General features: G+C 47.4%; 1 protein-coding gene across 1 annotated transcript in view; it reads left to right on the top strand.

The window, feature by feature from the left end:
* The window catches only part of IKBKB (inhibitor of nuclear factor kappa B kinase subunit beta), a 32,445-nt gene that overhangs the window by 19,536 nt on the left and 757 nt on the right, over positions 1 to 12,152 (top strand). The window contains exons 14-20 of the mRNA XM_066639230.1: positions 731 to 792; positions 2,130 to 2,239; positions 5,296 to 5,345; positions 7,474 to 7,573; positions 8,045 to 8,192; positions 9,156 to 9,283; positions 10,853 to 10,943. Of these exons, the coding sequence (XP_066495327.1) occupies positions 731 to 792; positions 2,130 to 2,239; positions 5,296 to 5,345; positions 7,474 to 7,573; positions 8,045 to 8,192; positions 9,156 to 9,283; positions 10,853 to 10,943 (689 nt within the window). The remainder of the gene's footprint in view (positions 1 to 730; positions 793 to 2,129; positions 2,240 to 5,295; positions 5,346 to 7,473; positions 7,574 to 8,044; positions 8,193 to 9,155; positions 9,284 to 10,852; positions 10,944 to 12,152) is intronic.

The following is a 12,152-nucleotide window of genomic DNA, read 5'->3' as shown; positions in this document are numbered from 1 at the left end:
CCAGAGCCTCAATAGCACACAACTTTTCATTAGATGTGGCCATGGAATTGGAATTAGTGAAGGAAGCAGTGGCATATTTAGAGGGGGTGCAAAGCACTAAGTTTTGTAGGTGCCTGAATGCACCATACAAGCAGCCCCTCCTCCTCCCCTTCAGAGCCATTCCGGGCAGTGGGAGCAAAACAGAGGCATTCACTTCCCCACTCTTGCCTCCGTTTTGCTCCCACTGCCTGGAATGGCTCCAAAATGGAGTGGAAGGGGCCGCTAGCACAGCACGTTCAGGCACCTGCAAAGCTTAATGCTTTGCACCCCCTCTAGCTATGCCACTGGAAGGAAGTTTTAGTTGTGTCCCTCATGCCTTTGTTTGCTCCATGTCCGGAAGCTCCCAGATGAAGCTTTTGTATACAGGTTCATATCTGCTTTGCAAACAAGGTGTAGCCAAAAGAAATGAAGGAGAGGAAAGGCTCCCATGAAGCCAGCCAGCTAGATATGGGGGGTGGGGGGGGGAGTAGTGATTGCTTGGACAAACTCCAGTTTTGGCCTGTGGCTTGAGGCCTGTGGAATCAAGCCTCTTGCCATCAGTCCAGTGCAAGTACCACAAGATAGGCTTGGATCACACTCTCCTGCCGTGCATGTGGACAGGCAAACAGACGCATCAGACATCCCTAGAAAAGACAGCATGTTGAGGTTGGAAAAAATTAATTTAAAAACCACTTTTCTGTACTCTTGACAGCATCTGAGAAACTGTTGCTGGCCTGGAAGGAAATGGAGCAAGCTGTGGAGCTCTGCGGGAGGGTAGGCCTTGTCTTTTGGTTTGCTTATTTGCAGGAGAGATGCTTGAGGTTGCTCACAACCTATTTAAAAACACAATAAAAATGAAATCTGCAACTTTGGGAAAAAAAATCCCACAATAACCTATATTCAGCACTAGGGAGGAAAAGTAAAAACATTGCAATTAAGTGGCAACAGATTGAAGCAAGTTGGCTCTAAAGGCTAAGCAAAGGAACAAATGCTTTCAGTCGTGGCCAGAACAGTGGAAGGGATAGAGCCAGCCCTGTGTCCAGGGGCAAGGAGTTCCTTCTTTCCTACCAAGAAGGCCTCTCATGTGTTGCCGTCTCTTCTAGTGGTGGGACACAAAGAGTCCCCCTCGCTTGAACTTCACACATGGACGGTTTCATACAGGGGGAGGCAGTCTTTTGAGGACTCTGGTCCCAAGCTGTCCAGGGCTTCAAAGACCAAACCTTGTGTGGCCCCTAGAAACCGGCCAGCTGCCATTGCAGCTGACAAAGGAGAGGCCCCGTGCCTCATAGTGGCCTAGATTTGTGCCGCAGTATTCTGCACTACTGGAAATTTAAGAATTGTCTTCTTTAATACTCTGCCCCTGCTGTGATTGCAATCAGGACCCCATCCTACCCCCAGGGTTATGCCCTATGAGAAAACCCCCATTGGTGCCAAATGGAAGCTTCCCTCCTAGGGCAAAGAAAAGCTCCAAAACGATGAAAGAGCCGACTCAGTTCACAGCCTCCAAGTGTCACCTGAAACTACTGTATGTGTGTGTTTTATTTGGACTGTTTGGGGCTTCTGGATCCAGGATTAAGCAATGGCCATTTGACCCTGGGCAGTCAGGAGTGAGGTCCAAGGCTGAGTATCCCACTGGAGCATCAGTTGAGACTAAGACTTTTGGAACAGCTGAAGTACTGACAACCAGAGAGGTCAGGACTCAACTGCCAGCAATCTCAGCAAGGGTCTTTCTTCTAGCCCAGTGATTTTTCAACCTTTTTCATCTCAGGGCACACTGACAAGGTGCTAAAATTGTCAAGGCACACAGTCAGTTTTTTGACCATTGACAAGGCACCCCATGCTGCTGGTATGGGGCTCAAATCCTCCAATTGCCCTTCTAATAAATGACTCTCCCCAAACTCCCATGGCATACCTGTGGGCCATCTGTGGCCATGGCACAGTGGTTGAAAATCACTGTTCTAGCCTCATTTAGGAGAAAGCCACCTTCTCATGCTCTGCCTGGAAGGCTAGTGACTTGCCATCTAAGCTGCCCTAAGCCAGTTTCTTGCCACTCCACCACACAGTTCCTGTGCTGCTTTTCTCACCTGACCTCCTCCTTTTACTTCTCTAAGGAGGCAGAGGTTGAGGAGCTGGTGAAGAAGACCATGACCCTGCAGACGGAGATTGTGGATTTGCAGAGGATCCCACAGGGACGTAAACCAGGGAGCACCTTGGATGATCTGTACGTAGTTGCTTTAGGTAGTTTTTGTTCTGGTTTCAGATCATTCTCTCTGGCATCCATACCAGCCTGGTGTAGCAGCAATGTAAATGATCTCCTTGACCAGCATGTCAGTTGGGCATCTGTCTTGACCAGACGTCAAATAAGAGGTGTGCAAGTCATGCACCAAGGAGACTGACATTTAACTGCTGTTTCTGGCTTTCTCTCTAGCAACATGTCCTGTCTAGGCTTCTTTCCCTGATAAAGTTCTGTAAAAGTTACAGTACGAAATGTTGGACTTTTTAGCAGTGTGGATTTTACACAACTATGGTCTTTTCACCCAGATATGTTAAACTGAGACTGGCTTTTGTTTGGGTTGCACACTATGTAAAAGACAGGGTATAACATAACTTGTAGAAATGGGCATACCACTGAAATGAGTGGGGCATAAATGAGCCTGTCCTACCAATGGATGTCTGCCTGTCTTGATGGGTTACTTTCTCAGGCTAGTGAGTTTAAAAATGATTGGCTGGTCGTCTAGTCTGCCTCCCTACTAATTACAGACTAACAACACAATCCTGTGCAAGTCTACTCAGAAGTATGTTCCATTGTGTTCAGTGAAACTTACTCCCTATGTGTGTATAGCAGGGGTCTCTAAACCTTTGGGCCAAAGGGCCACATCAAATATATAGCACAGTGTCAAGGACCAGGAAAAAAATTAAATATAAAATTTAAATAAATGCATTAGAGATGGAACTTAGTTGAACGAATAAATTGGGCTCAAATGTCCAGGATTTCTCCAAGCACCACACAGCACAAGAAATAAAGCACACACTTAAATGGACCCCCATTCCACAAGCACAACTCTGGTTGTGTTTGGTCAACTGGGCCAGAGGTTCTCAGGGGATCAGAGGCTGGCCACAAGTCAAATAGAGGCTCGCCACAGGCCGCTTCTGGCCCCCAGTCTGGGTTTTGGTGACCCCTGGTGTATAGGATTGTAGTTCAAGAGCTGCAGCAGAACCAAGTGCTGCAGTCATGTCCAGACTGTACAATTTCAGGCTGCTGCTGGAGGGGGGTGTTGCTTGTTGGTATGATCCACCGTGAAACATTTCTGTTGGGATCAATACTTCTTGTTGTCCCGTTCGTTGTGCATGGGAAGTTGTTCTTAAGGTATGTGGGGAATAGGATACCAAACAACCCCCTCCCTGCAGCCTAAAGTGCACTGTTCAGGAAAAGTGTTTTCCTTTTGAGGCTCATGACTGGGCCCAATTCTCAAACCGTCACTGCTGTAGAAATCATTCTGTAAAGCAAGGATCCTTCAAGGCAGAAGTTGACCTTGTTTGTTGATGATAGCTGTCAAGCCACCTTGCCTTAGAGCAGTGGTTCCCAAACTGTGGGTTGGGACCCACCAGTGGGGCACGACCCAATATCTGGTGAGTCCCAGAAGGCATCCGGTGAAAACAGGGGTGATGGAAAGATCAGATAACTATTTGCCTCAAGCAGTTCTGTTTTAAAACTATATAGCTGCTAACTGCCCTGTGAAGAGCTGAGCTTCTGCAGTTTGCAAGACAGCTACTCCCTGACCAGCTGCTAATTGCCCTGTAAACAGCTGAGCTCCTGCATTTTTCAAGGAACTGAGTTCCTGCAGTTTGTAAGCCTGTGTAAATATAGGGAGGTAAATGTCTGAGTGTCTTTGATTCTGGTGTGTTCCCCCCCCCCCCCAAGTCCATCAATACCTGGTAGTGAGAGCAGATGACTGCTGGGAAACAGAACTAAGCCCCTCAAGCCTTGAGGCTATTCATTAGGGCTGCCTCATAACAAAAATGGGTTCAAGGCTTTTTTGCAAATATATAAATTGCTTATAAATATTTTTTCTAGATCACCATTTTTAAAAGTCTTTTACAGTTTGGTGGGTCCTAACAGAGTGTCATACTAACAAGTGGGTCCTGGTGCTAAAAAGTTTGGGAACCACTGACCTAGAGATAAATCAAAATCCATAAATGGATGACTCTGTGTTTGCTGCACTGAGATCTCTAAATGCTTCAGGATCACAAGACCTCAGATTGGGGGCCTGCACACTTCTCCTCCCCTACCCACATATTGAGCAGTTGGAACAGAAGAAGCTGGGCTATTCAGACTACTTGCCTGCCTCGCTCAGTATTGTTTGCACAGACTGGCAGCAGCTGTCCAGGTTTCCAGGTGGGCGCTTTTCTTGGCTACCTCTGGAGATGAAAGGGATTGAACCTGGGACCTTCCATCAATGCTTAACCACTGAGCTGCTCCCCCCCCCCACAAGCTACAGCCTCACTACCACTGAAGGAGGCACCACAGGAAAGCAGCGTTGTTAGTGGGGAAAGTGATGCCAGGATATAGTAGCTCAGCACTGGGTACTGTGGCCAGACAGGGAGGGATGAGAAGGAGAAGATGGCAAACCATATCAGTGTTATTGCCAATTAAAGGCAATTGGCTGTGGTAGTCTCCATCTTGCGTCCTGATTCGGTTCTGGATGTTTGTCCAGAAGTTAGTACTGATGTAAGTTGGAGCAGTGCTATTGCACAAGAATGAAAGCACAAAGCTGTTCAGATGGCACCTGTGTAAAAGCACCAAAATGGCTGTTCTTAAGTTGGGATGTCCATGACTTGGGGACTGCTGTATTTGTTTTGCCCTGGTCTCTAGTATCCCCACCTTGCAAGAGGATCTTGAATTGTGCTGTCCAGGTGACACTGCCCTTTATAGTCTTGTTTCCCCCACTTCCTTCTGCTGGGACAATCCTAGCTTCACTGCCTTGGGACGGGAGAGAGAGAGAGAGATGTCATGTGGCTGATGTGGGAATTGGCTCAAAAAGAGATTGCAATTGCTCCAGGATGGCAGAACTTGTCCTCGATCACTTGGGCGAGAATGTGAATCCCCAACAGGGCCTCCTTTGTAACCACTTGGCAGACACAAACCCGTTCCGCTCACCCGCTTGTCAGCCTTCCCAGTGCCATTTTCAGACTCATTCAGTGTCTCATTCCCTCTCCCCTGGGTGATCCTATTTCAAATCTGAATTTCTCAGCTGGTGATTTTTGTTTCTTTTGTAGGGAGGAACAAGCAAGAGACTTGTACCGGAGACTGAGAGAAAAGCCAAGAGGTAAAAAGCTTCATAGCGTTGGCACTGCTTCCAGAATTGAAGGCGCCTGCCTGCCCCTGGGGGTGGGAAAAGGGAGTGTAAAGGAGGGCATCGCCCTTGTTTCATCTCTCCATTTTTCTGCCCTGGACCTCACTTCCAGCCTGCTGTGCTTTGCCAGTGCACATTTATAAACCCAGCCATTCTCTTGGTATTTGTATACTCAACTTTGGTTCTAGTTCCCTCACTGGACCATTTTCCTAGAACAGTGATTTTCAACTGGTGCGCTGTGGCACATTGGTGTGCTGTGAAAGGTCCATGCAGGAGTTTGGAGCACAGCAGATGAAAATGGCTGAAAAACACTTCCAGGGTATGTGGCTCTGTTTCTAGGGCCGCTGTCTGCGGTAACATTGTCTGTCCCTCCTCCTCTGCCCAGCAGTACCGGCAGAAGAAGAGAGACAAACAGTTCATTACTGCAGACAGTTAGTTGCCCCAGAAACAGCCACAGAACCTGGAAGAGTTTCCTGGAAGTGACATCACAAAAGGCAAAGACCATAGAGTGCAGTGTCCTAGAAAAATACAGTCTGAAGACAGTCAATGTGGATTAGAACATAACAGCCCCGCTGGATCAGGCCATAGGCCCATCTAGTCCAGCTTCCTGTATCTCACAGCGGCCCACCAAATGCCCCAGGGAGCACACCAGATAACAAGAGACCTGCATCCTGGTGCCCTCCCTTGCATTGGCATTCTGACATAGCCCTCCAGCTTAATTGCCCTCAAGATTAATTGACATCTTTCTTGGCTGGACTTCTGTTAGTGGCTTCTCATCATGAGCAAGTGAAAGGACAACCCAGAATAAGTAATTTGAATTTTTCTTTTCCAGCAATGTAAATTGTATGTGTTTGGAGTGGCAGAGTTATTGCTTTGCAGGCAGAAGACCCTTGGTCCACTCCCTGAGAGCATCTCCAGGTCATTTCTCTCCCCCCCCCCCCATTTTAGCAGTTTTGTTGACTAACACTCAGTTGTGTTCTCATAAAATTGTACTGACAGAACTGAGGGGGAATTGTGTTTTTTCTCATGCAGCCTTTGCTGTGCAAGCAAAAAGGGAGATCCAGCATGGTGGATATCTAGGGGCAGGGCTGGCCTTAGGACAGTTTGACCTTTCCATGCCTGGAGGCATGGAATCTTTCATGCCAAGGCATAATGAGAGTGTGGTGAGCGGAGCATTGCCACTGAACAGCCCTTCTGCCTGCCGGCCCCTGGGTTCAATTAGCTTGAAATCATCCCCCCCCCCAAGCAGTTGGTGATGCTGCTGCCACTGCCACTCATCCTGGTGAGTAGGGGGCCCCACAGGGGTGAGGCACCTTCAAAAGTATTTTGTATTGGGCCCTGCAGCTCCTAAGGTTGGCCCGGTCTGCAGGTTAATTCACAGTTTGCTGAAGGTGAGTTACTGTGCAGTCAGCGTAGGATAAGGGTGAGCAGGTCTATTCATAGATTTCTGGATGATTTCCAGTAGTTGGATGAGGGCTTCTCAGTCCCAAACATTTAAGAGGAGATATAGTCAAAAGGCTTTCTCCCCAGCTCCAAAGTTGGCTGTTAGAATGCAGGTGTGGGGTTTTGCTTGTAAGTGACCACGGTGCTCATGGGGTGCCTGTGCTCTGCCCACTCAGTCCCTGGCTCCAGTAATTGAATTGCAAACTGTCAGGCCAGTGCAAAACCCCAGGGCAGGAAAACCTGTGCATGCCGTGGCCTAGTAGCTCTTGCATTCTGGGAGCCAAGAAAGCTGTGTGTTGCGCTGTGTGCCCCCAGACTGTTGGCAGACTGCTGCGAAGCTTTTTCGCAGCAAGCTAAAATAGCCGTAACAACTGGCTCTAATCTTGTTTAAGCCACGTTGGAGAAAGGTGTCTCTCCTCCGTCCTAATTTGGTGATGTTAATCTGCATTAGCAGCAGCAGTGGCAACAGTCCCAGAGGGTGCTTTTTCTTATGGATTAATTGCACAGGAACAGGTGTGATCTTGCTGGTGCCTCCCTCTGCCCCTTGTTGGCCAAGTTCTGTAACCTTCTCAATAGTTGCATAAAGCAGTGCCAGGGCTGCCTGAGGTCCCTTGATCCTGCCAGAGCATCACTGAATTTCTCCCACTTCTCTCTCCAGACCAAAGGACGAGCGGAGACAGCCAGGAAGTTGTGCGGCTGCTCTTGCAGGCGATCCAGACCTTTGAAGAGAAAGTTCGCGTCCTTTATGGGCAGCTCAGGTACAACTCCTGAATGGGGAGGGGGTGGCACTAATTACAGGAATAACCTTGAAGTGGGGCATGCCCTGCAGTGTATGCAGGCACCGAGTTAAGGCACATGGCATCCTCCCACCCCGAAGAGCTGCAGGTTCTCTCTAGCTCTCATCACTGCCACCCACACCCAGGTCTCGTGTTTGTCCAGTTGCTGGTAAGCAACTATACCAGTGACTTTCAACCAGAGTTAAAAACCCATCTGGATTCTGCAGCTGTTTCTGGGCAACTGTCTATAGTAACAAATTGTCCCTCTTCCTCTGCCAGAGGAGGAAGGAGGATAATTTGTTACCAGACAGTTGCCCTCAAAACAGAGCTGCAGAACACAGATAAGTCTCCCGAAAGCTGGAAGTGACATCATAAGAGACAACAACCATAGAGGTCAGTGTGTCATAAGAAGGTAGAAATTGAAAATCACTGAACTAGACTTCTTTCTTGCAGTAAGACTGTGGTCTGCAAGCAAAAGGCCCTGGAGTTGTTCCCTAAAGTGGACGAGGTGATAAGTCTGATGAACCAAGATGAGAAAATGGTTGTCAGGCTTCAAGAAAAACGGCAGAAAGAGCTGTGGGACCTCCTGAAAATTGCCTGTGTAAGTGGAAGAGGAGGAGCTTGGTTAGGAACTCCAGCTTGTTCTCCAGCTGGCAGAGATCAGTTACCATAAGAGGGTCCACTTGTTTTTCTATCTAGAAGCTTTTGACCTCGAGGAAACCTCGTCCATGTCAACTTGTCTGCTATGTCATGACCCCTCTGTATGTTTTGTTTAAAATATTTCTAGAACCCCTTTCAGTCCTATTAAGTGTTTTAAGCCACCGTGGTGGTACCAAATCACTGAGTAATCAAAACAGAGGCAGCAGCCAAAAACTAACGAGTAAACAAGAAGCAAAACCCAAAGAACTTGAGAGAAAGCAAACTGAAATGGAGATTATCACTAGTGGGCAGTGTGGGGGCCAGCTGAGCCTCTTGGGGTGGGAATGCTGTAAGTTGGGGGCTATCACAGAGAAGACCCCACGTTCCTTCAGGGCAGGATACTTCAGGCACTGATGCAACACAGTGACACAAACTGTGTACGGGCAGGCTCAGCTGAGAGAAGGCTGTTCTTCAGGATCTTAGGTCCCAAGCCAGCTAGGGTTTTAGACCCAGAAACACACTGGAAGTCATTGCAATTCATGGAATACAGGTGTAACTAGTGCAATAGAAACCCCAGTGTGATGCAGAAATTCTGAGCATGGGCTATAGTGCTGAACCTCAGCATCATGGTCTGAACACTGCTGAACTTCACAGTAGTTTCATATGTCCCCTGGAACACATTCATCACACCTATGGCTGCCCATTAGCAGATAAACTTGGTAGGATGAGGCTCATCTGTTTGTTAGCAACCCTTTGAGGGAACACTGAGAAACTTTTTACGTTTTACACTTTTCACACTTCTAAAAAGCTGGTCTTGTCCTGATGGCAGGAAGGAGGTGGCAGCAGCACTTTCTGCTGGAAATAGTTTTATTTATTTCTCCATCTTGTTGCATACAGAAGCCTTAACATGTCTCTCTTTTGGCAGAATAAGGTCCGAGGCCCTGTCAGTGGCAGCCCGGACAGCATCAATGCATCCCGCCTTAGTCACCCTGGTCAGCTGTTACTGCCAGCCCCAGGCCCACACAGTCATGTACCAGAACATGGAGTTAAAAGGTAATACTCAAGCAATAGTTCAGCTTCATAGCAATAGGTTACCTTTGCTCCTGGCTATATATTTGTTGAACCAGATGGTATCTTTGCAGTTATTCCTACTGAGGTTGTGAAAGACTGCTATATAGTATGTGGCAATATATGACAACTGCACCTGGGACTTTCTGCTTGCAAAGCACATTCTCTGCCCTGGATTGTGGTCCTACCCCTCTGTTTGCTTACAAAAAATGGAATATATACACTCTTGTCTTCCAGAACTTCATACTTAAGTTTTTGTATGTTAAAATCCTGCAAAGCCACACAAGTCATTGTAGAGGAAATATAAGTAAATGCAATGACCCTACCCACCTCTATTTCATTTGTATAGTCAGATCCTATAATGTGGCACCTGCTTCCAGAAACTGACTAATATTCCCAGTGCATTTCCAACTGAATTGTGTTGAAAAATTTTTATCCAGACCAGTTCCCTGATCAACTTCTAGCTCAGCATTTTTCAACCGCTGTGCCGCATCACACTATTGTGCCACGAGGCTGCCTTAGGTGTGACACGAGATCAGAGCAGACAGGCAGCAGCCACGTACTCTGGGGAAGCGGCTGTTTTGAGCCTTACGCGCAGCAGAAGGAAAAGGAGCAGGCAGCCAGTGTGTGTCTTTTGGTCACACTTTTTTTTTTCTTAAATTCAGGAGCAGGCAATTGGCACTTCTCCCCACCCCACTCCCTCCCACAGGCACTTGCCCCCCAAATCTCATAATTGCAGTCAGCACCTCTCACTGTCGCTGCCTTCACTCCTCCACACCTTCCAAAGGTTCAAAATCACTTGCTTCAAGTTCTCTTCCCCCCACTCCAGCTGAATCCTGTAGTTGTTTCACTCATGTCTCTTCACTGCCCCTCACCCCATAGCCCTATGTGCTCAATCTGACCTCTCTTTACCAGCACTTTCTCACATAGCACTTTAATAACATTTTTCATCCTTTTCACAATCACATATCCTTTCCTCTCCAAGCGTCTTGTGAGTCTTTGTCATGTAATAATAATTGTATTAATTACATTAACAATTAATTGTAATGTAGTGATTTAATGTAAGTAAAAAACTGGTAGTGTGCCTTGACAATTTTAGTGCCTTGTCGGTGTGCCGTGAGCTGAAAAAGGTTGAAAATGGCTGCTCTAGCTGAAAGCGCTTGCAGTTGAGGGAAGCATGAAGAATGGGCCTAAGTTATTCTTCCCTATTTTTGTCATTTCATCGTGGGGGAAGTTATTCTAACTGGAACAATGGCCTGTATAAAAATACAAAAATCAAGAAAAATTCTGTGAACTCCAGCAAGTATGAGACTTTCCTCAAAGAGCACATTCTCCCCCTTCAAGGCAAACTGCTTTTGTAATCTGAAAGGAGTCTGAGAAGCAGTGACAGCAGAGGTGGAGTTTGAAAAGCACAACATTCACTGTGTTAGTGTAAGCCTCTTGAGGCAGCTCTCCAGACCTTGGCAGAGCAGCGGAGACACTTTGTATTTAAATAGAAACTCTCATTCCTGTGAGAAACTCACTTAAATGGGTCTTCTGTGACCTTTCTCCTAGTGAGGTCCTCCTGATGGAGTCTCAGACCCTCTGCAGCCAGCTGGAAAATGTGATGCTTGACACAATGAAGGCTCAAGAACACAGCTTTACGGTAATTCCTCTCATTTTATGTTGCAAAGGGAGAGAAATGAAGTCAGACAGTTGCTTGTTCCCAAGCACTAGCAGCATATTTAGTACTTAAAAGGGGACATAAAATGTAAGCAGCTGGTGGAGCAGGGGGCAAAGTTCAGGTGCAGCACAGTCCTATCTTGTGCTGGAACAGGCAGGCCAGGAGGTCTGCTATATCCAGTGCAAGGTAGGGGCCTGAAGTAGCTTAGCCAGAGGCAAGAGGAAACACTTCCCCTTACCCCCAGGTAAGCTACCACAGCCCCAATGGGTCTTCTCGGACTTGCACCACAAGTCTAAGAGCAGGGCAGCTTTCACTCCTTGCTGCTTGGGGAACAGGGGTTAGGATCTTTGAATTAGATTAGAACTTTGGGTTAGGATTCTTTGAAAAGGTCAACAGGCATGTGGATGCAGGAGAACACGTGGACATTATATATCTGGACTTTCAGAAGGCGTTCAACACGGTCCCTCACCAAAGGCTACTGAAAAAACTCCAGTCAGGGAATTAGAGGGCAAGTGCTCTCCTGGATTGAGACCTGGTTGAAGACCAGGAAACAGAGAGTGGGTATCAATGGGCAATTTTCACAGTGGAGAGAGGTGAAAAGCAGTGTGCCCCCAGGATCTGTCCTGGGACCAGTGCTTTTCAACCTCTTCATAAATGACCTGGAGACAGGGATGCGCAGTGAGGTGACAAAGTTTGCAGACTAGAAAAGACTAGAAAAGAGACGCCTGAGGGGGGACATGATTGAGACATACAAAATTTTGCATGGGAAGGATAAAGTGGATAGAGGGATGCTCTTTACACTCTCACATAACACCAGAACCAGGGGACATCCACTCAAATTGAGTGTTGGGAGAGTTAGGACAGACAAAAGAAAATATTTCTTTACACAGCATGTGGTTGGTCTGTGGAACTCCTTGCCACAGGATGTGGTAACGGCATCTGGCCTGGATGTCTTTAAAAGGGGATTGGACAAGTTTCTGGAGGAAAAATCCATTATGGGTTACAAGCCATGATGGGTATGTGCAACCTCCTGATTTTAGAAATGGGCTATGTCAGATGCAGGGGAGGGCACCAGGATCCAGGTCTCTTGTTAGCTGGTGTGCTCCCTGGGGCATTTGGTGGGGCCGCTGTGAGATATAGGAAGTTGGACTAGATGGGCCTATGGCCTGATCCAGTGGGGCTGTTCTTATG

Source organism: Tiliqua scincoides, chromosome 11, assembly GCF_035046505.1.
Source record: "Tiliqua scincoides isolate rTilSci1 chromosome 11, rTilSci1.hap2, whole genome shotgun sequence".
Taxonomy (NCBI): domain Eukaryota; kingdom Metazoa; phylum Chordata; class Lepidosauria; order Squamata; family Scincidae; genus Tiliqua; species Tiliqua scincoides.
The sequence above is the reverse complement of the archived record's forward strand: the minus strand, read 5'-3'. Positions and strand labels throughout refer to the sequence as shown.